The sequence below is a fragment of the Podarcis vaucheri genome (assembly GCF_965113315.1).
Source record: "Podarcis vaucheri genome assembly, chromosome: 2".
In the NCBI taxonomy this organism is placed as follows: Eukaryota; Metazoa; Chordata; class Lepidosauria; order Squamata; family Lacertidae; genus Podarcis; species Podarcis vaucheri.
Genome location: NC_138760.1, coordinates 824293 through 846517, shown reverse-complemented (window position 1 = coordinate 846517; position 22225 = coordinate 824293). Strand labels below are relative to the sequence as shown.

Sequence of the window (22225 nt, the reverse complement as noted above, 5' to 3'; positions counted from 1 at the left end):
TAGAAAGTGCAACTTGCCAGTTACCCTACTATCCATCAAGAGGTTAAAAGAGGTTAATCTTCAAAATGGTTTACTGAAGCAAGACAATGAAGCAGCTGGCTTTAAAAAACCATAGATAAAATTAACAACAGTTGACAGTTTGGACATAATGGAACTGAAAATGGAAGCGGAGACTTCTGGCCTCTTTTTTGCAGCCTCTACTGCAGAAAGGATGTGTGTAGAGCAGCCATTCCCAACCCAGTGTGCCAGCCGCTTTGCACTACAACTCCCATCAGCAGGACACTGGGCTGGGCGAGACAGGTGTAGAGTCTCATCTATCTCAAAGACAGAAAACAGCTATACCATATTATACCATAATACCATGTTATGGAGCCAAACTGAATTTCTCCATCCATCCATCCATGAAGCTAGGCAAGCAGATTGTAAGACCATGCCCCCCCCCACTTAAAGGGCTTAGGATCCAGGATCCAAGGCAAGGGAAGAAACAACAGCACTAAAATAGTGATGGAAACCAGAGTGCACGAGGCAGTACCACCATCACATTCAGTTAATCAGTTCCAGCCGCCTCCACATTCGTCCTGGAAGCAAGTCCTCTCTGCAAGTGGCTTGTGGGATGAGGGAGGGATGGAGGGGCACAAACCCACTGGTTTCTTATGCCTGAGCACCATCATGCCAGGACTGTCTTCCTTCGAAACCTCCTCACTGTTCCCGATAAGTACTAGGTGTTCACCTACCCTAGGTGAAAATGAAGCTCCAGTATATATAACAGCACTTGTTTCATCCCCAGACAAAATGTGCATTATAAATTCCTGGGGAATCTTCTGCTTTTGCTGGTGGTGCAATGCAAAGCAAACAGCTGGCAGGCCACAGGCTTGATACACAGTACAGTAAACCTAGGGACGCAGGTGGTGCTGTGGTTTGAACCTTCTGATCGGAAGGTTGGTGTTTCAACTGCACATGACAGGGTGAGCTCCTGTTGCTCCATCCCAGCTTCTGCCAACCTATCAGTCCGAAAGCACACTAGTGCAAGTAGATAAATAGGTACCACTGCAGTGGGAAGGTAAACAGCATTTCTGTGCACTCTGGTTTCCATCACGGTGTTCTGTTGCACCAGAAGCGGTTTAGTCCTGCTGGCCACATGACCTGGAAAGATGTCTGTGGACAAACACCGGCTTCCTCGGCCTGAAGGTGAGATGAGTGCCACTCCTCATAGCCACCTTTGATTGGAATTAACCATCCAGGGGTCCTTTAGCTTTTTACAGAATCACAGAATCATAGAGTTGGAAGAGACCACAAGGGCCATCGAGTCCAACCCCCTGCCAAGCAGGAAACACCATCAGAGCACTCCTGACATATGGTTGTCAAGTCTCTGCTTAAAGACCTCCAAAGAAGGAGACTCCACCACACTCCTTGGCAGCAAATTCCACTGTCAAACAGCTCTTACTGTCAGGAAGTTCTTCCTAATGCTTAGGTGGAATCTTCTTTCTTGTAGTTTGGATCCATTGCTCCGTGTCCGCTTCTCTGGAGCAGCAGAAAACAACCTTTCTCCCTCCTCTATGTGACATCCTTTTATATATTTGAACATGGCTATCATATCACCCCTTAACCTCCTCTTCTCCAGGCTAAACATGCCCAGCTCCCTTAACCGTTCCTCATAAGGCATCGTTTCCAGGCCTTTGACCATTTTGGTTGCCCTCCTCTGGACACGTTCCAGTTTGTCAGTGTCCTTCTTGAATTGTGGTGCCCAGAACTGGACACAGTACTCCAGGTGAGGTCTGACCAGAGCAGAATACAGTGGCACTATTACTTCCCTTGATCTAGATGCTATACTCCTATTGATGCAGCCCAGAATTGCATTGACTTTTTTAGCTGCCGCATCACACTGTTGGCTCATGTCAAGTTTGTGGTCAACCAAGACTCCTAGATCCTTTTCACATGTACTGCTCTCAAGCCAGGTGTCACCCATCTTGTATTTGTGCCTCTCATTTTTTTTGCCCAAGTGCAATACTTTACATTTCTCCCTGTTAAAATTCATCTTGTTTGTTTTTGCCCAGTTCTCTAGTCTGTCAAGGTCGTTTTGAAGTGTGATCCTGTCCTCTGGGGTGTTAGCCACCCCTCCCAGTTTGGTGTCATCTGCAAATTTGATCAGGATGCCCTTGAGTCCATCATCCAAGTCGTTGATAAAGATGTTGAATAAGACCGGGCCCAAGACAGAACCCTGTGGCACCCCACTAGTCACTCTTCTCCAGGATGAAGAGGAACCATTGATGAGCACTCTTTGGGTTCGGTCAGTCAGCCAGTTACAAATCCACTTACTTTACAATAAGGCTGCAAATTACACACATTTAACTTGTACACATTCAGCTTTATGTGTGTGGCAAAAAAACCCAAACAAAACAAAACCCTAAGGGCAGAGCTTTGAGAAAAATGACTTTGGCAATCCCACCTGCCCTTGACCCAGTGGGTTTTGATTTTGGCTTTAGTTGTGATCCCCAGAAAGTAACCCTTGTGTAAGTTGTGGGCTTACTATACACTGATGGCACTAAATCCGATGACTATCCCCAGTTCCAGGGGCCTGGACATCATGTAACTAACATAATACAACTTTTGCATTACTTGAATATTTGAACTTCGCATTTCTCCTCCTGGTTAACTGCTCATTTTGGCTCTGGCTGCCTAGTTTAAAAAGTCCTGATTCCCCCCCCCCCGCCCCTTGGCCACCCTCATTGGCCACCCTCACTCTAAAGCAGCAATAGGAGCAAAGAACTGAATGAAGATATGGGACCACCACTCCGTCTGGCGGCACAAAAACCAGCAGGGCATGCTGCTCCTGCTGCCGTTGTCAATGAGGCTCATTTGGCGAGGAGTAGGGGTGGGGCCCTCTGGACTGGCTGGCACTACCAGGAGCAAGGCTGGCTCTGCTCCCAGTGTACAGCCAGACACAGCACCACAGCTTGGCTCATCCCAAACCTGGAGCCGGGCCTATGGACATCCTTAACTATTCAAAGGGGAAAGCTGCTAAAGCCAATATTCTCAAAGAATCAGCGTGGCTACAGAGTTTGGCTATCCGCTTCCTAAAGCTTTATCCTCTGAGGAAAAGCTATTCTGCATGAAGAATGAAATTCATTTCCCCTCTGGTGCTGTCATACATTCCTCAGATCATCATCATCTGGCATTCCAAGACCTCAGGGAGATCCTGTCACACATCCACACGCGCCAACACAGCCAAGATGCTGCATCCACACAGCAGGGGGCCTGGCAGCGTTCTCCTGACTCCCTCCAGGCTCTCGGGGAGCCAACTTTGGCAGACTTCTCTGGTGCAACCCTGTCAAGGCCTGGCTCAATTCCAGCCCTGCTTCCTTTGGGCAAAGTCAAATATTGTGTGCACCACCCCACCAGAAAAAAGAAGAAAAAGCTTAGCCACTTCTGGGGTGAATCATAGTAGCTGGCTCTTTCAATTCATGCTAACTTGGCTTTATGTCTTGAAAGTCACTAATTCAAAAGCCCACATCACCACAGATGCTTCCTGCTAGCTAGGGATAATGGGAGTTGTAGTCCAACAACAGCTGGGGACCCAACTCTGATGCAACATGGCCCCTGCACACTTAATCAATGGATGGCATGGATCCCACTTTACTTCTTAGCCCAGGCATTGCAAAGCCAGCCACTGCACACTTCAGTAGCCCTGTGAACTGGTCATCTTGGAGAATCATTTGGAGAAACACAAGCCAGCAGCTGATCACTACAAGGATAAACATGGAAAGAGGAGAGCACAAACTCAACCAAAGTCCAGTGGGGGACTCCATGCACACTTTCTGGAGGGCCATCAATACTCTTTTGAAGACCAAAAGGTTAAACAGAGATGAAAATAAGTAAGACCTTGATCATCCCAAGAGTATGCATGCAGACACATGGGAAGATCTAGGGTGGCATAATGTACACCTTCTGGAAGTCAGTCTTGAAATTATCAAACCAGTTAGTTGTCTGTGGAGAGTAAGAATTACCTCCTGGCAGGTAAGAGTTACAGAAGCAAGTTCTTCCACCACCATTTAAGCCCACAGAAAACTAAAGTAAGGGTGTAGTAGACTCAACTAAAATAAGGCTGGGTAGAGGAAGAAAAAGAAGTGTGGACTAGTACAATTTGTAATGCAAATCCCCCAGTAACCACCGTTATAAACTATCAAGGGTTAAACTATAGATTTCAAAGGGAGACTGCAAAGAGACAAAAAGATGGATAAGGACAGATAAAAAAATAATGTTTATATTCTCAGGACTGCTGTACATTCCAAGACAGTGGTCTGGGGGACAGAAGTGTATTTTGCCAGACAAAATGTCTGTTGCCTTGCAAAATAAACCCCTGGGTGTGCACGAGCCAGAGGTTCACTGAGGCATGTTTCAGATAATCTAGGTGACAATTTGGCATGAGTGACTATCTTGACATAATCTGCTAAAGGCATAAAACCTTGCCTTGGTTTGGAGATGAGTGGGTTCAAAGGGTGGCTTCCCTGAAGGCAGCCCTGTTTAGCAAAGCTTTTAACGTGTGACATTTTAATGTATCACAACGGTTGGGAGAAATGTTTTTGCCAAAAATCTCAGAAACCTCATCAGGAGGGCTTTAAACTGACTAATGTGGGGGAGGGAGACAGTGCTCCTGAAGGTAGGAGTCTATCAATTAATGAAGATGATCATCCAAATGTCATAGACCAAATGGAGCAAACAGCACGCGGACCTAGTGGTGGGAGGAAAAAATCCTTAAATAAGAGACACGGGGGAATGATTAATGGACTTCAATGTCTGTACACTAATGCGCAAAGCATGGGAAATAAACAAGATGAGCTTGAGCTCTTGGTACAGCAAACTAAATATGACATAATAGGCATCACTGAAACCTGGTGGGATAAGTCCCACGATTGGAATGTAATAATGGGGGGATACAATCTATTTCAGAGAAACAGACCAGACAAGAAAGGAGGAGGAGTGGCGTTATATGTCAGGGATGTGTATACCTGTGAAGAGATCCAAGATTTAGATCCTCAAAGCCAAAGTGAGAGCATTTGGGTCAAAATTAAGGGAGAGAAGAATAACAGAGACCTCATTGTGGGAGTTTACTATAGATCCCCAAGCCAAACGGAGGACATAGATGATGCCTTCCTGGAACAGATGGCCAAGCATGCAAAAGGAAGGGAGATAGTAGTAATGGGGGACTTCAATTACCCGGATATTTGTTGGACGTCAAACTCAGCCAAGAGCATAAGGTCAAACAGATTCCTCACTGGCCTTGCAGACAACTTCATTGTCCAGAAAGTGGGAGAAGCAACAAGAGGAACAGCCATTTTAGATCTGGTCCTAACCAATGTTGATGACCTGGTTAGTGGGGTAGAAGTGGAAGGATCATTAGGCGCGAGTGATCATGCTCTTCTGAAGTTTACTATACAGCGGAAAGGAGCAGCCAAGCATACTAGGACTCAATTTCTTGACTTTAAGAAAGCCGACTTCATAAAACTTAGGGAAGTGCTGGGTGAGATCCCAAGGACAACAATACTAAAAGGAAAGGGAGTTCATGATGGCTGGGAGTTTGTTAAGAGGGAGATACTAAAAGCACAACGTCAGGCAATACCAATGAGACGGAAACATGGAAGGTGCCTAAAGAAGCCAGGGTGGCTATCTAAAGAACTTTTAACTGAATTAAGATTAAAAAAGGATGTGTACAAAAAATGGAAAAGGGGGGAAACCACCAAAGAGGAATTCAAACAAATAGCCAGCACGTGTAGACACAAAGTCAGAAAAGCTAAAGCACAGAATGAACTCAGGCTTGCTAGAGAGGTTAAAAGCAACAAAAAAGGCTTTTATGGGTATGTTCGTAGCAAAAGGAAGAACAAAGAAACAATGGGGTCACTCAGAGGAGAAGATGGTAAAATGCAAACAGGGGACACAGAAAGGGCTGAACTCCTCAATGCCTTCTTTGCCTCAGTCTTCTCCGATAAAGAAAACAATGCCCGACCTGAAGAATTTGGAGCAAATGATTCAGCAAAGGAAACACAGCCCAGAATAACTAAGGAGATAGTACAAGAATATTTGGCTAGTTTAGATGTATTCAAGTCTCCAGGGCCAGATGAACTGCATCCAAGAGTATTAAAAGAACTGGCAGATGTGATCTCAGAACCACTGGCAGTCATCTTTGAGAATTCCTGGAGAACAGGCGAAGTCCCGGCAGACTGGAGGAGGGCAAATGTTGTCCCTATTTTCAAAAAGGGGAAAAGAGAGGACCCAAATAATTACCGCCCAGTCAGTCTGACATCAATACCAGGGAAGATTCTGGAGCAGATCATTAAGCAAACAGTCTGTGAACACCTAGAAAGGAATGCTGTGATCACCAATAGTCAGCATGGATTTCTGAAAAATAAGTCATGTCAGACTAACCTGATCTCGTTTTTTGACAGAATTACAAGCCTGGTAGATGAAGGGAACGCAGTGGATGTAGCCTACCTTGATTTCAGCAAGGCATTTGACAAGGTGCCCCATGATATTCTTGTAAAGAAGCTGGTAAAATGCGGTCTTGACTATGCTACCACTCAGTGGATTTGTAACTGGCTGACTGACCGAACCCAAAGGGTGCTCATCAATGGTTCCTCTTCATCCTGGAGAAGAGTGACTAGTGGGGTGCCACAGGGTTCTGTCTTGGGCCCGGTCTTATTCAACATCTTTATCAACAACTTGGATGATGGACTCAAGGGCATCCTGATCAAATTTGCAGATGACACCAAACTGGGAGGGGTGGCTAACACCCCAGAGGACAGGATCACACTTCAAAACGACCTTGACAGATTAGAGAACTGGGCAAAAATAAACAAGATGAATTTTAACAGGGAGAAATGTAAAGTATTGCACTTGGGCAAAAAAAATGAGAGGCACAAATACAAGATGGGTGACACCTGGCTTGAGAGCAGTACATGTGAAAAGGATCTAGGAGTCTTGGTTGACCACAAACTTGACATGAGCCAACAGTGTGATGCGGCAGCTAAAAAAGCCAATGCAATTCTGGGCTGCATCAATAGGAGTATAGCATCTAGATCAAGGGAAGTAATAGTGCCACTGTATTCCGCTCTGGTCAGACCACACCTGGAGTACTGTGTCCAGTTCTGGGCACCACAATTCAAGAAGGACACTGACAAACTGGAACGTGTCCAGAGGAGGGCAACCAAAATGGTCAAAGGCCTGGAAACGATGCCTTATGAGGAACGGCTAAGGGAGCTGGGCATGTTTAGCCTGGAGAAGAGGAGGTTAAGGGGTGATATGATAGCCATGTTCAAATATATAAAAGGATGTCATATAGAGGAGGGAGAAAGGTTGTTTTCTGCTGCTCCAGAGAAGCGGACACGGAGCAATGGATCCAAACTACAAGAAAGAAGATTCCACCTAAACATTAGGAAGAACTTCCTGACAGTAAGAGCTGTTGGACAGTGGAATTTGCTGCCAAGGGGTGTGGTGGAGTCTCCTACTTTGGAGGTCTTTAAGCAGAGGCTTGACAACCATATGTCAGGAGTGCTCTGATGGTGTTTCCTGCTTGGCAGGGGGTTGGACTCGATGGCCCTTGTGGTCTCTTCCAACTCTATGATTCTATGATTCTAAATCTTTGTTGGAAGTCACCCAGAGTGGCTGGGGAGACCCAGCCAGATGGGCGGTGTACAAATAATATATTTATTATTATTATTATTATTATTATTATTATTATTATTATTATTATTAAAGCCACATTCGAACGGGGATCATCTCTCATTTCTAGTTTATGGGCCACCAGAAGGCAATCCTTGGGATAGACCCACCGAAGGATCAACCTGGTGCATTATATGTTGAGATTGTAACCAACAGACCAAGCTAATCTCTGTCTAGAACAGAGATATCCTCCATTCATTTTCGTTCCTTGAAGCTGGCATTTCAAACAGCCAACAACAAGGGACACCTACCAATCCATAGCAAAGGAAGGTATCAGCAGCAGCAAGTAGTCTGCATCTGCATCTTTCCCAGAAAGAAATTCTTGACTGCAGAGAAACTGGAGGTCTGATGAGACATTTACTTACTGAGGATAATGATAACTGTCTTGATGAGATTGATCATGGTCTCCCTGTAACGCGGATGGAAGCTGGTGTGCCTGGACATGCGAGCCATCTTCCTCTTGACGTAGATGAAAATGTGAGTGTAGACGACCACCATGATGAGGAAGATGAAGAGGTTGGAGATGGCCCAAAAGGTCAAGTACCTTCGGCTGTAGAGCGGAGCCATCCTTGAGCAGTCCTTCAGGCTACACAGACAGTGCCAGCCGTACGAGGGGATGAGGCCAAGCAGCAGAGCTGTTAGCCAGATGCAGACAATGAGGATTATGACTCGCTGGTTGGACATCTTGCTATGGAGCTGCATGGTGAACACTGTCTGGTGTCGCTCCACCGCAATGGCCAGGAGGTTGACCACAGAGGCTGTCAGGCTGGTATCCAGGAGGCTCTGCCTGACAAACCAAGTCTTGAGAGAAAGCTGGGCTGTGTTGGGTCCCGTGTGGAACATCAGGAACAAATAAGCAATGCCGGCAAAGAGGTCGGCAGCAGCCAGATTCCCCAGCAGGTAATAGATCGGATAATGGAAGCGCTTGTTGATCGCAATGGCTGTAATGACCAGCAGGTTGGTGAGAAGCACAATGATGCTGACCGTCAGGCCCAGAACAACCACTAGAACATCCTTGTTCCTCCACACTCGGGACAGCTCCTTGCCACTGTTGTTGTAGAAGAACTCAATGGTCTCGTTGTAGTAACACCTGGTCATCTTTTCAAATCGTCGGTCCCTGTGGTAGAGAGAGAAACAAAAAGGAAACAAGTCTTCTGTTCAGCTTGCCTTTAACCTTGGAGAGAGGGCAGGGAGGCAGGGCCAGCTGGCATAACATTTCCTGCTCATCTGAGGCACAAATTGCTCTCCAGTTTCTCATCCCCAAGATAAGCACAAACTGAGTTCCCCCCAATCTGGCTGTCACCACAAGGCCTGGCTCATTTAAGATAAACTTGTGTATTGTATGGCTGCCAGCAGCGTTGGCCCAAGACATTTTGCCACTTGAGGCAAAACAGAAAATGGTGCCCCCTGCCTCCTCCTCCTGAGGCCACTGGATGCGGCCTGGGGAAGCCCTGGGGTGCTGGAAGGAGGCAGAGGAGGAAAACGGCCAGAGAGGCCAGATGGCAGCACCATCAAAGGTACTGGTGGGCACCCAGCCCCAACCTCCCCCCCCCCCGGGTGACATGCTGGCAATCCCTGCAGTTGCTTCATTCATTGTTTACTGCATACTTTCATCTTTCTCCAATTCCCCTTCTCACATGCTTAATTTTTTTTTAAGAAGAGAAAAAGAAAAGTACAGGAAACAACCACTTTGTGTGCATTCAAAGCATGTGTGATCATGCATGACTGCATTGCTGTGACCTCAAAGTGGCTGGAAAAGGGGGAAGAAGCAGAACGGGAGGGGGAGGGGGCAGAGTGGGCAGAGTGGACTCATGTAAGCTCCACCCACATCTGCAATGAACCGCAACACAACCCCCACGCAAATCAACCAACTGAAAGGCAAATAGTTTAATCTATTGCCCCCCCAAAAAAACCTGGAGCCTACCAGATGTTTTGTGCTACAATTCCGATCAGACCCAGCATAGTGCTGGCTGAGGCTGATGGAAGTTGCCGTCCAAAACATCCAGCGCGCACCCAATTGGGGAGGGAAGGCTGAGTTTCCTGTTCCCCAGAACTCTTCTATCTGGTGTCCAGGACATGTGCCACAGCCACTGAAGCCGTCCGCACATAGGACAGGATGCAGTTGTCACCGCCAAATCTGTTTCAAACACAAAAACCAGGATTAAACGCCAGCTAGTGAATGAGAGGTAAGTTTGGGAATCAAGCCTACATGCCTCTTCTGTTTCCAAAAGATACCCTTCTAAAACCAAACCTATTTTTTAAAAATACAAATTCAAACCTTTATCTCAGCAAGTTCACAATTCAAGCTTTGACATTTACCATTTGTGCTACAATTGTGCATACAAACAAAAAAGGAACAATCCCATGTATAAGCAAAATTATACAACTCCCTGGTATTCCATCACCCCTTTTGAATCTGTTCCACATAGATATGTGAGGAGAGGTTAGCTAGTAATCTTACAACTGCCCCCAACTATTTATTTATTTTTCAAAAAATGCTGACAAAAGAAGCAAAAAGAATTCTCTTTGGAGTAGCTAATGGAGTAAATTACCGTAGGTGCCTGTTTCATTAAAAAATGGGCAGAGGTTTTAAATAATACACCTCACTGGAAGTAACCTTATTATGGAAGGAATTTAGGACATTGTAAAAGAGTTGGCGTCTAGTTATATTAAGGCTGCCATCCACAGCATGGATTGGGCAAAGTTCCAACTGAATTTAGATGTCAGCATGCAACAGATCAAGTGTTTTGCATGTAATGTGTTTAACATCAGGTTCTGTCCCTGTACTCTTAGCAATGCATGAAGGAGGCTATTACATGAGATATTTAATAATGGAAATTAATCTCTTGTATTAATAGGATTAATTAGCTGTTTATGGACAAACTCCTCGTGGAACATTTGATCCCTAGGGCATGCATGTGCATGTCTATTACATTCCATTTAGTATTAGCTGAAGCAGTTACACAAAGGAATGCTATTTGGGGGGCTACATGGAATACTAAGTGTGCCGGGAAGGGGTGGGGACATAATAACTGTGCTTAGAATAAGCTGCACAACATTTGTATAACTGAAGTGTAGAAGCTGGGTGTTTGGAAGAATTGCAGATGTTTTGGCAGGGATACATAGTGAAGGCAAAGGGCAAGGAAGAGGAGACTCCAATGTCTTCGGCACGCAGAGAAAAAACTTGAAGCCTTAGCTAACACCTCTTGCGGCTTCCTAGCCGTGTTTGAAATTAGCCAGGCACATTTCAACAAACTCAGGATTATTTCAAAAGTTGTTTGAGGAACTATGAAACACACCCCACCAATTATCCAGGAATTGTTATTCAAGCATCTCACATCCCAGCTAGCTAGATCTTCCACCAGCCCATGGATCAGCCCAAACCTTCTCTCCACTTACATGGAAATGGGTGCAATTGGAGCACCAGGGCTGTTGTAAGGCTGCCCTTTAACAGGCATGGCTTACCCCAAAGAATCCTGGGAACAGGGATGGATTATGAAAACCATTCTGGGGTTGCTGTTCTGTGCAGAGAATAGGGCTCTCCTAAGAATGATCTGCAGTTTCCAGGAGTGTGATGGAAGCCACTATGTGGTATAAAAACACTTTCGATGTCTGGTGTAGGTGTGGTTAAGACTGCTCTCCCCACTTTGATAGGTTCTGCTCAAGTAGCAGATGGAAAGCAGGAGTAGATTCAACCGGTCACTGAAAGTGCTATTTGCTCCAATCCCTCATGAACTTCTAGCTGCTATAGGCCCATCCACTCTTTGAGAGAGGGAAACAAAAAGGAGCCTCCTATGCTAGGAGCCCAACTACAATTTGTACTTAAACATCTAATCTGTGTTAAGGGGAATAAACGGGATAAGAGTTTTCCACTTTGGGCCTAAATCCTTTCTAATCTTTTGCTAGAAGCCACCCAGAGTGGCTGGGGAAACCCAGCCAGATGGGCAGGGTAGAAATAATACATTATTATAATATTATTATTATCCTTGAACTTGGGGGGGGGGGAACAGTCCCACCCACCGAATGTGGCTTGCAGAAAATGAGAAGCCTGCAGAGGATGAGGAACGCCAGAGAGTCAGGCTTCAACCTTTGCTTCACCCACAGTTTTGCTGAAGAGGCAAAACTCTTGGGACAAGATAGAGGCCAAGCCTGGAAAATTTGCCCAGATCTGATAAGAAGAAAGCCTTCCTCAGGAATATTTCCTCCCCAAGTTGTGGGTGTGGGAGATGCTGCCGCCAACATTTTCTGTTGCCACAGCTGTTCTGCCTCAAAAAATTATCAAGCAGTAATGATCTGGGTTTGCTTATCTCTCCAGGGCCAAGCAGCAGTCCAAGGGCACTTTGCTGCCTAGGGGGCTTCAGCTGCAGGATTTTCTCTGGCGTTCATGGCAAGTGGCTGATTCCAGGACAGGCGCCTGCTAAAGAGCCCCCGGGAGGCAGAGAAGGCAGAAGAGAGAATGGGTGTTTCAGGGACAAGATACTGGGTGTTGGTCAGGGTTTCACCTACATCATCTCTACACAGATGTAGGAAAGCTATTATGAAATCTATTCTGTATTTTTCATTCTCTTCTTTAATTTTAAAAGAAGAAGCAGCTAATAAAACAAATGGATAAGTTCCTCTATTTGAAAAGTGTGCTTGTTTTAATTCTATTTTTGCAGAATTTTAATATTCTAACTGTATTTTATTGTAATTCCTAATTACATAAAAAGTTATATTACATAGGAAATTGGGATAAAGTTGTATGACGGGTCATATGCAAATATCTTCACACACCCACACACCCTTTATCAACCGTTAAAAAAGAACCCAGCACAGGTAATTTGCAAGGAGGACTGTAGCTAGGTAGCAGAGCACATGTGTTGTGTGCAAAAGGTCCCAGAGGGAGAAGAGTAGGGATGTACAGTAATCCTGCAACCTTCACACATTTAATTTGTGCACATTCAGCTTTACACGCTTGGCAAAACTTTAACAAATACTGTGGTACCTCGAGTTACAGATGCTGCAGATTACAGACGCTTCAGGTTACAGACTCCACTAACCCAGAAATAGTACCTCGGGTTAAGAACTTTGCTTCAGGATGAGAACATAAATTGTGCTCCGGCGGCGCAGCAGCAGCAGCAGGAGGCCCCATTAGCTAAAGTGGTACCTCAGGTTAAGAACAGTTTCAGGTTAAGAACGGACCTACAGAACAACTTAAGTATTTGACCCAAGGTACCACTGCAGATAAAAAGGGGGCACAAAGGAGGAAAAAACTTTGGCAATCCCATCCACCATTGCAGCCAATGAGTTTTGGCTATACATGATTTTGGCTTCAGGCGCAATGTTTGGCACACAACCCCTGCAAAGGTTGAGGGCTTCCTGTATGTTACTCATTATCAATTGCACCACAGTCATTATGCAAGAAGTGTCTCGACAGGAGCACTGCAGTAACTAACCTTGATTCCAGTTTTTGCTCTAGAGAAATCATATTGCTCAGTTCACAGGTTATAGTTCTGACTTAGTGGTGAAGTACCACAGGATTCAACTATAACTACAATGTTCATACTATTATCATAATGTACAAATACTTCTCAGAGCTTCTAAGGTAACTGTGGAGGTCTGGTCTTCCATGCCATGAATGGAAGATGGCCAAGTATACATTATTCTGTTCTGTATTTACATCTTCTGTTGAACCCATCCTCATGAGGTTCCTCAGCCCCCATATATCTTAAAGGTAAAGGGACCCCTGACCATTAGGTCCAGCCGTGGACGACTCTGGGGTTGCGGCGCTCATCTCGCTTTATTGGCTGAGGGAGCCGGTGTACAGCTTCCGGGTCATGTGGCCAGCATGACTAAGCCGCTTCTGGCGAACCAGAGCAGCGCAAGGAAACGCCGTTTACCTTCCCGGCGGAGCGGTACCTATTTGTCTACTTGCACTTTGACGTGCTTTCGAACTGCTAGGTGGGTAGGAGCTGGGACCGAGCAATGGGAGCTCACCCCGTTGCGGGGATTCGAACCGCCGACCTGATCAACAAGTCCTAGGCCCTGTGGTTTAACCCACAGCGCCACCTGCGTCTTAAGTCTCAGGAAATAGTGTAAAAAGGAGACTTTTGAATGCTGCTTGAGCACAAAACAATTTCTCTGATCCTGTACATGGATTCCAAACCGTGCTGAACAGTTGATTCCTTTTATCAGAAATACCACATATCATTTAGACTGATCAACAAAGCAGAAATATGAAAATGTGGGTGCAAGGGCTGCCCCCCCACTTGTAAATCAGTTTCGACCCAACTGGCTCAAAGCCAAGGATGCTGACTAAACCTATTTATGGATTGCTGTGATTCACCCCAAGTGTTTTGAGTTCTAGCATAGTGAGTCGTAACTCAGCTAAGCAGCCCTAACTATAAACACCCCCCAAAAAAGAAAGGAAAGGAAAAAAGATCATTTTGTGTTATGAGCATTTTATCTGGGCTTGACCATTCACAGATTGGCCATGGGCATTTACGTTAAAAAGAGACAAGAGAGAGGGGCCTCTAATTCTTGGGCTTTAAAGAAATCTATTCAATGTGATTAAAAAAACAACAACAATTAAGCACATCACAAGCCTTAACAGCTAGCAATACAAAACTCCTCATTCCAGTCTGTTAGAGTCAGTACTAATGTGTGGCATTTTAAATGCATCTGCAACTGCCCTAACTGGCAATGCAACGTCCATCATTCCGTCCAGGGTTAGCAGAATCGGAGAGAGCAAGCAAGGCCGCTGCTGGGGGTGTAGAATTCTAGCTGGATAAGTGTCTTAGACCCACATTTTAGTCTCTAGCTAGGCTTATGGATGAACTGGAGATTCTGTATACAGAGCATAGCAGTCAGGTCCAGATTAACTAATGTGGAGCAGAACTGGAATCCCAGTGAACTTTTTATAGTCTAAACTGCTATTATTTTGCTGCTGAGCATTCCATAATAATCCGGGAAGGGAGCCCAGTTCCAGTTTGCCTGGTCCCAATCCATGGCCTTGTCACAGAGAAGCCTTGGTCCTCAACTGCTGGGGTTTCCAAGGTCAGGGAATCAAATCCAGAATAGCCATCTGAGGGCACCCCTTTCTTTTTTCCTGATGCCACATGTGAAGGGGCCATCCGTGGTGACACCCTTGGGTGGAGGCACCCACTCCCACATGCCAATTGCCCACAGACACACACTTCAGCCCTCAAGGGGCGCACAACACCAGCCCCCCCCCCGCACTGCACACCTGTGGCAAGATGAGGGCCATGCTAATAATCTTCAACCACTTTTATCAAATGTACTGTAAGTGTTGGAAGAACTTCTCTCTCTCTCTCTCCCCCCCCCTCTCTCTCCACACACACACACACACACACACACACACACAGAGCTACCTTCACAGCAACCCTGTAAAATAGGTCAGTATCTCATCCTTACTTTTACTGTAAGATGCTGAAACGCACCCACAAGATAAGGCTTTAATTTTTAAAAAAACAACAGCTACTCTGAAGTAGCCTGCAGTTAATTCCTGAGGGCTGGTCTGTGTATGAACTACAAATTCTGGCAGACTGTATATGAACTACAAATTCAGTGATAACTAAATGCCTTCTGCACATGCGTAGAAGCATAAAGTTAAAGGTAAAGGACCCCTGACAATTAAGTCCAGTCACAGACGACTCTGGGGTTGCGGTGCTCATCTCGTTTTACAGGCCAAGGGAGCCAGTGTTTGTCCGCTCCACAGACAGTTTTTCTGGGTTTTGTGGCCAGCATGACTAAGCCGCTTCTGGCGTAATGGAACATCGAAATCAGAGCAGCGCTCGGAAATGCCATTTACCTTCCTGCTGGAGCAGTACCTATTTATCTACTTGTACTTTTTTGGGGGGTGCTTTCAAACTGCTAGGTTGGCAGGAGCTGGGACTGAGCAACGGGAGCTCACCCCATTGCAAGGATTCGAACCACTGACCTTCTGATCGGCAAGCCGTAGGCTCAGTGGTTTAGACCACAACACCACCCATGTCCCTTAATGCCTAGAAGCATACTTACCATATTCTAGGGCTGACATCTAGCAAGATCCTCAGAGGGACATATAACAATGATATGAGGCTGACATCACAAGAATGCCAGTTCCACCAATAACAAAGTTGGTAAATAAATCCCAAAGCTATTCTGAGAAAAGCACCAAGAAAGGATCGGCCCAGAATATGAGGGCTATCCCTGGGAACAGTTTAAACTCACACCAGATCTGAGAACTGAGAACTGAGAACTGAGAGCTGAGTTTTGCAGCTCTTGTTGGCTAGGCAGATAACATCCTTGCAGCAAACAACATCTGGGGCCAAATGGGATGAATAACTGAGTCTTTGTCCCTGGAGGATCAGTTAATCCCCTACCAGATAGAAATGACCTCTCCTCCAAATATCCCCAATGCAATAAGGGCAAGAAAGAGGCTTTTCTTATGGACAGTTGTGTCTACAGGCTGCCTGCCCCCTCCAGCCCTAGGACGGAGAGCAGGATCATGGAAGCCTCCATCCGACAAGAGAACAGCCAAATAAAAACCTTCACTCTTGGGCCCCATCTGTACTAAACCTTTAAAGCAGCATCATACCACTTTAAACAGCCATGGCTTCTCCCCAAGATTCCCAAGTTTGCTGACAACTCTCAGCAGCCTTAACCAACAACAGTCCCTGGAAAAGCCAGGACTCTTTTAAAGTGGCATGAAACTGCTTCAAAGGGATAGGGAAGACGGGGCCTTGTACAGTTAACTGTACTGAATGGGAGCGTAATGGCACAGCACTGCAGAACATGAGGAGCATCACCTGCTGAAACCCTCTCCAAGATGCGGGACTCTGTTCTTCCAGTCACCACGCCAACTACTCCAACAGCCACTCCCAAGGCACAGGGTGCCGACCTTAGCACACAGAGAGGGAACCTGCGGCCACCAGACATGATCAGATTCTGCTCCCATGAGCCTTGCCAGCCTTCTCAGTGGTCAGGGATGGAGCAGGCTGAAATCGGGCAACACCCGGCCTGCCACGAGGGTTAATTCTAGAGTTTATAGAGCGGAGATTGCCCCTGCCCTCAAGCTCACAATAGAAGAAGACATGGCATCCAGGGGAAAGGAGCAGGAGGGATGCTCACCTCCAAAATGTGAAAAGCTTCCTCTCCTGTTTTCCCTGCTAGGATCAGGAGCCTCTTCCAACCAGATCAGGAACTAATTGAACCAGGAACACAGTTGGGGCTGCCTAGTGGGTCAAAGTTTTGGGCAGGACTGGCTCCACATATTGAACAGGCAAAGGGCTCTTTAACTCCTTCCCTCCCATGGGAACAGCAGCAAGGAGCCGGGTGGTGCTATGTTGATAGAAACTCTTCTGCATGGTCACAAGTGAGGGGAAGAGAAGGAGTTAAAGCGTCCTTTCTGACAGAGTGAGGGTCCCAGTAAAGGGAGGCTTCTTCTAAAGGACTTTGTTTCTTTAATTGTGTTATTAAATTACTACCCCGCCTTTTCTCCAAAAGGAGCCCAGGTCTGCGAACACCAACAGAAAGCAACAATATAATTAAAACTAAGAATAAAAAAATACATTTAAGACATTTAAAAACAATTAAAGATAATTAAAAACAACTAAAAACATGTAAAATGTCCACATACACTTACAGCTCATAATTTCAAGATTGTCAGGAACAGAATCTGTTGTTTCAAGTGCCTCATGAAAGTGAATGATAGGGACCGATGCACCAGGGAGGACATTTTGCCAATGAGGAAATGCTACCTGGAGGGCCCTGTCATGAATTCACACCAACTGGGCAGCACCCAGAGCTTTTCTGATGGTTATTGGGGACACTGGGGCATGCACTCTTTTAGGTACTTGGTCCCAAGCAATTTAGGTCCTTGTATGCCAATATGAGCCCCTTGAATTGGGCCTGGCAGCTTACTGGCAGCCAGCGCTGAACTTTTGGGACTGGTGACACATGGTCCCATCAAGCTGCCCCATTTACCAACCTAGCAGCCAGTTTCTGCAGTAGCTGCAGCCTCTGAGGCATCTTCAAGGGCAGTCCCAAGTGGGGCACATGGCAGGAGTCTAGGAAGGAGGTCACCAGAGCAAGGACAGCTGAGGCCAAGGTGTCCGAATTCAGAACTGTCTGCAGCTCTTTCGAGACAGCGGCCATAACTCCCTCCTGTCGTGAGGCATGAACAGCTCCCTGGCCCAATCCTGAACCCACTTGTTGCTGTAGAAGACTGCTTGTGTGGAAGCTAAAATGAGCCCTTGGGTTGCCAATTGCTTACCCATTGCAGACAATTAAGTCCTAGAATGGTATCACTGCAGTCTACTATCTCAGCTGCTGAAACACTTGCAAAAGTGTATTCGCATTTACTGCAGTGGAAACTTACTTGTGAGAAAATAGGCTACCAATTTCTGTTTTCTTCTTGCTTGGTCTGAACAGAAACCTGAGCAGGACTGAGAAATCCATGAACACCCACAGTTTAGCTATGCGCTGCCTGAAATTCCCTCTCTACATGATGATGGCAGCATATGTACCATACCTTCAAAATGCATTTACAAATGCAGCTTGTTAAGGGTGCTGGGACGTGTACCTCTGTGAGGGGTACTCTGGTTCCCAGGATTCTCTGGTGTAGTCATGTGCTTTAAATGTAGGATGTCTTAAGTAAAGGGACCCCTGACCATTAGGTCCAGTTGTGACAGACTCTGGGGTTGCACTGCTCATCTCGCTTTATTGGCCGAGGGAGCCGGCGTACAGCTTCTGGGTCAAGATCCAGGAGCCTAGCAAAGTCCCTTGGAGCAGCCTTTCTCAACTTGTGGGTCCCCAGATGTTGTTGAACTACAACTCCCATCACCCCTAGCTAGCAAGGCCAGAGGTCAGGGATGATGGGAGTTGTAGTCCTGGGGACTGGGGACCCACAGGTTGAGAACCACTGCGGTCTGGGGACCCACAGGTTGAGAACCACTGCGGCTTGGAGTAAGGACAAACTGTTGTAATCTTCTCTCTCAACCCTGATGTGGTGCATTTGCGTCTTCCCTTTCTCTCCTCTGCCAGGGAGTCAAACGCATTCATGCTGAGTAACAGGAAACCCCTGAGAGGGCTTTGCCATCCCAAAGCCAGTGTTTGTTTGGTTGCAGATTATTTCCCTTGGCACCTGGCTTTCTCAGCCAAGTTGCTTGATGAACTAATTAGGTAGGCAAAGTACATTCTGTAACTGGGAAATAACACAAGACAGCAAACAAATGAGAGGAAGATCAAAAACGATGTGCCAAACCCAGCAGCTCCCTTCTTTCCATCTCCTAGTGAGATGTCGCATGTGCAAATTCAGTTCAGATATTTGTTTGTTTTCAACTGGTGCCTGGATACCAGTGTTTAGTGGTTTGGTTTCTAAACGATTTTCGAGACCTGCCCAGAAGTACACCGACTGGGAAGAGCTGACTTAAGAACACAAGAAAAGCCTACTGGATCAGGCCAGAGACCTAACTAGTCCAGCATCCTGTTCTCAGAGTTGCCAACCAGACGCCCAAGGGAAGCCTGAAAGCAGGATCTGAGCACAGCAGCAGCAACTCTACCCACTTGAGATTCCCAGCCACTGGCCTCCTTGAGGGGAGGCAGAACATAGCTGCCATTGAGAGGCTTCTCCTCCATGCATGTGTCTAATCCTCTTGCAAAGCCATCCAGCCTTGATTTCAGCCGTGGCTTTGTGGACTGCTCTTGAGCAAGTTCCTTTCCCTAACCAGAGAACCTAAACTGCATAATGAAAAGGATTTCCCGAGTCGCAGGATTCATTTGCTGCCAAGGAGTGTGGTGGAGTCTCCTTCTTTGGAGGTCTTTAAGCAGAGGCTTGACAACCATATGTCAGGAGTGCTCTGATGGTGTTTCCTGCCCTTGTGGTCTATTCCAACTCTATGATTCTATGATTCTATGAAATGCACGCTACTAGTTTATATTATGTATCCTTTATCATTGTAAGTCACATAGAAGCGAATGAATGCAAATAAATAAGAATTAGATTATACCATCCAAGGCTGGTCAAGTTATTTGGGGCCCTGAGGCAGCGAATCCCGCAACAGCTTTTCCCTGCTGGTCCTCCGGATAACATTGGACTGCAGCTGGTAGAGGCTGCTCCATCAGGGCACAGAGGGCACTGCTCCACCCCCCACAACCTGCCCTTAGCCAGCCTCTTCCTGGCTGCCCCAGGTTCAGGGGGCAGCACTGCCCGCCAGCTCCTTCCTCCTTCATTTCCACATTGCCCTGCAGAATTCAGGATGGGTGGGGGGCAAAACTCAAATGAGTGGCTGTGCCTGTTGTTGGTTCTGGTTCTCCCTAGGTCTGGAAACCAAGCCCCATGAAGAAAGATGCAGGGAGCTGGGTAGGTTTAGCCTGGAAGAGGGGAGTCTGAGAGAAGAGAGGAGAGCCATCTTCAAATATCTCAAGGGCTATCACGTGGAAGAGGGAATAAGCTTATTTTCTGCCGTTCCAGGGGGCAGGACCCAAAGCAATGGCTTCTTGGCTTACAAGAAAGGAGATTCCAACTCAACATCAGGAAGAACTTTCTGATGATAAGAGCTTCCGGGTTAGCGCCATCGGCTAATGGCGGATTCCCCCCAAGCTCCGGAGGGAATCGGCTCCGCAGGATTTGGGTCTAGCCGCTGCGGCGACACGGGGACCCTTAAAAATCACAGGCGGTGCAGCCTGTGAACCTGGTGACTCGGCGGGCACCATTTGCGCCCCCCCGACCCGCGAAGGCTTCGGAACAGGGGGCGGGGTGAGTGGTGCGGTGCTGAGAGTCGACTGCTTCTCCTGCAGAGTGAAGCTGCATGCCATGGTCGGAGAGCGCTGACTTCTTCTTGTGAACAATTGGATTTTAAAGCAGCAACCCGTGAGTAGTATGGAAATTGGATTTTTAAAGGAAAAAAAATTTTTTTAATTAGGCACGATTGGGGAAGGCGCAAACAGGAAGTCCGTCTCCCCGTCTTGTATATAATCTAAAGCAAGGACCAGCTAACTAAGGTCGAGAGGATTTTTTCTTTTTTATTGGGTAAAGACATTAATTTCACAATTTGGCAGTTTAAGTAATCTTACTGGAAGATAAGAGCTAATTTTGGGAGCTGAAGTGCCACCCCCCCGGACCCGGGAGTGATCCGTGAGAGAGCCTGTTGAAGAGATATTGAAGAGTTTGACAGCTGTCAAATTAGCTGTCAAGACGGGAAAAGAGAACTTTGTTTTCTATTTACAGATAGGTAGCCGCGTTGGTCTGCCATAGTCAAAATAAAAAGATTCCTTCCAGTAGCACCTTAAAGACCAACTAAGTTAGTTCTTGGTATGAGCTTTCGTGTGCATGCACACTTCTTCAGATACACATGTATCTGTTAAGTCCAGAGTTGCAACGTTAACAGATACATGTGTATCTGAAGAAGTGTGCATGCACACGAAAGTTCATACCAAGAACTAACTTAGTTGGTCTTTAAGGTGCTACTGGAAGGAATCTTTTTATTTTGTTTTCTATTGTCTCTGCTGGTTATATTCGTTACAATTTGGCTATATTTTGCCGAAAACAAGGAAAAACTGATACAAACTAACTTGATTTTTGGATTTGAACTGGAAGGAATACTAGTAACTAAGTAACCAAAATCCCTCTAGAGGGGGTTTTGGGACATTACAAGAATGACTGAAGGAGGGAAAATTCAAGCTAAATTGGACAGAGTTTTTTTTTCTCTTGGGAAAGTTACAAGGCCAAATTGATGTTTTGGCTACCAACGTTGCAACTCTGGACTTAACAGTAAACAAATTCATTGAATTTGATAAGGACTTGATCCAGGAAGTTCATGCAGCTGGACAAGAGGAGAAATTTGAGAACTTTGAGAGTGTGGAGAGATACATGTTGTTTCTGAGGAAAAGGAAGGAGGAGATGCAATGTTGCAGATGACAAAGGAGAGCCAGAGGCCTGACATGATGGTTATAAAGGAAAATAAGAACTTGATGATGAAAATCTGGTCTGAGTTGGAGATTGAAGAATGAAGAGATCTCCTTATGTGGAGATCTGAAGACCCAAGGATTACAAATTTGATTAAGGTGAAAGTTGGAGCTTTGGGGACATTTGGACTTGAAAAGAGTAAGAAACAAGATTTGGGCTCCACTTTTAAGTATGGAGGTCTGGCTGGAAGAAACATTGTCCCTATCGGGCCAGAGAGTCTCCGAGATTTGGTGTTTAATACTAAGGACTATCAAAAAAACCAGCAGAGAGGAACTGAGAGAGAATTAAGAGCCTCGGACGTGAGATCTCCAGGCTGATAGTAGATTAAGACTGATGGACATTTGTTGGGGATTGAAACCGGGAAAGGGGATGGGGTGGGGTTTGGGGATCCAAAGGGTGTATAATTATAATCCGTCTTTTTTCTTTTTATTCTGTTTTGTTATTAGTATGAAAAGTGGGGAATTCGTGGAAGGGAATTTGGGTTGACTTTAGAAAAAGGATTTAAGATTTAAGAATGAGCACTGATATATAAATTTTGATGTTGTAAAACTGGTTTTTTAAATT

The 22225-nt window shown here is 46.0% G+C and overlaps 1 protein-coding gene and 1 long non-coding RNA gene across 4 annotated transcripts in view; one reads left to right on the top strand and one right to left on the bottom strand.

Annotated features, from left to right (window-relative positions):
* The window catches only part of LPAR2 (lysophosphatidic acid receptor 2), a 43828-nt gene that overhangs the window by 6037 nt on the left and 15566 nt on the right, over nt 1-22225 (bottom strand). For both annotated transcript variants that reach the window (XM_082208831.1, XM_082208830.1), the window contains exon 2: nt 8079-8830. In XM_082208831.1, the coding sequence (XP_082064957.1) occupies nt 8079-8811 (733 nt within the window). In that variant the 5' untranslated portion in view covers nt 8812-8830. The remainder of the gene's footprint in view (nt 1-8078; nt 8831-22225) is intronic.
* LOC309524536 lies at nt 8499-12334 on the top strand. Of its 2 annotated transcripts, none has more exons than XR_014215982.1 (2): nt 8499-8613; nt 12029-12334. It is a non-coding gene; the product is annotated as an uncharacterized lncRNA (long non-coding RNA). The 2 variants fall into 2 exon arrangements; XR_014215983.1 differs by lacking the exon at nt 8499-8613 and adding an exon at nt 11216-11334.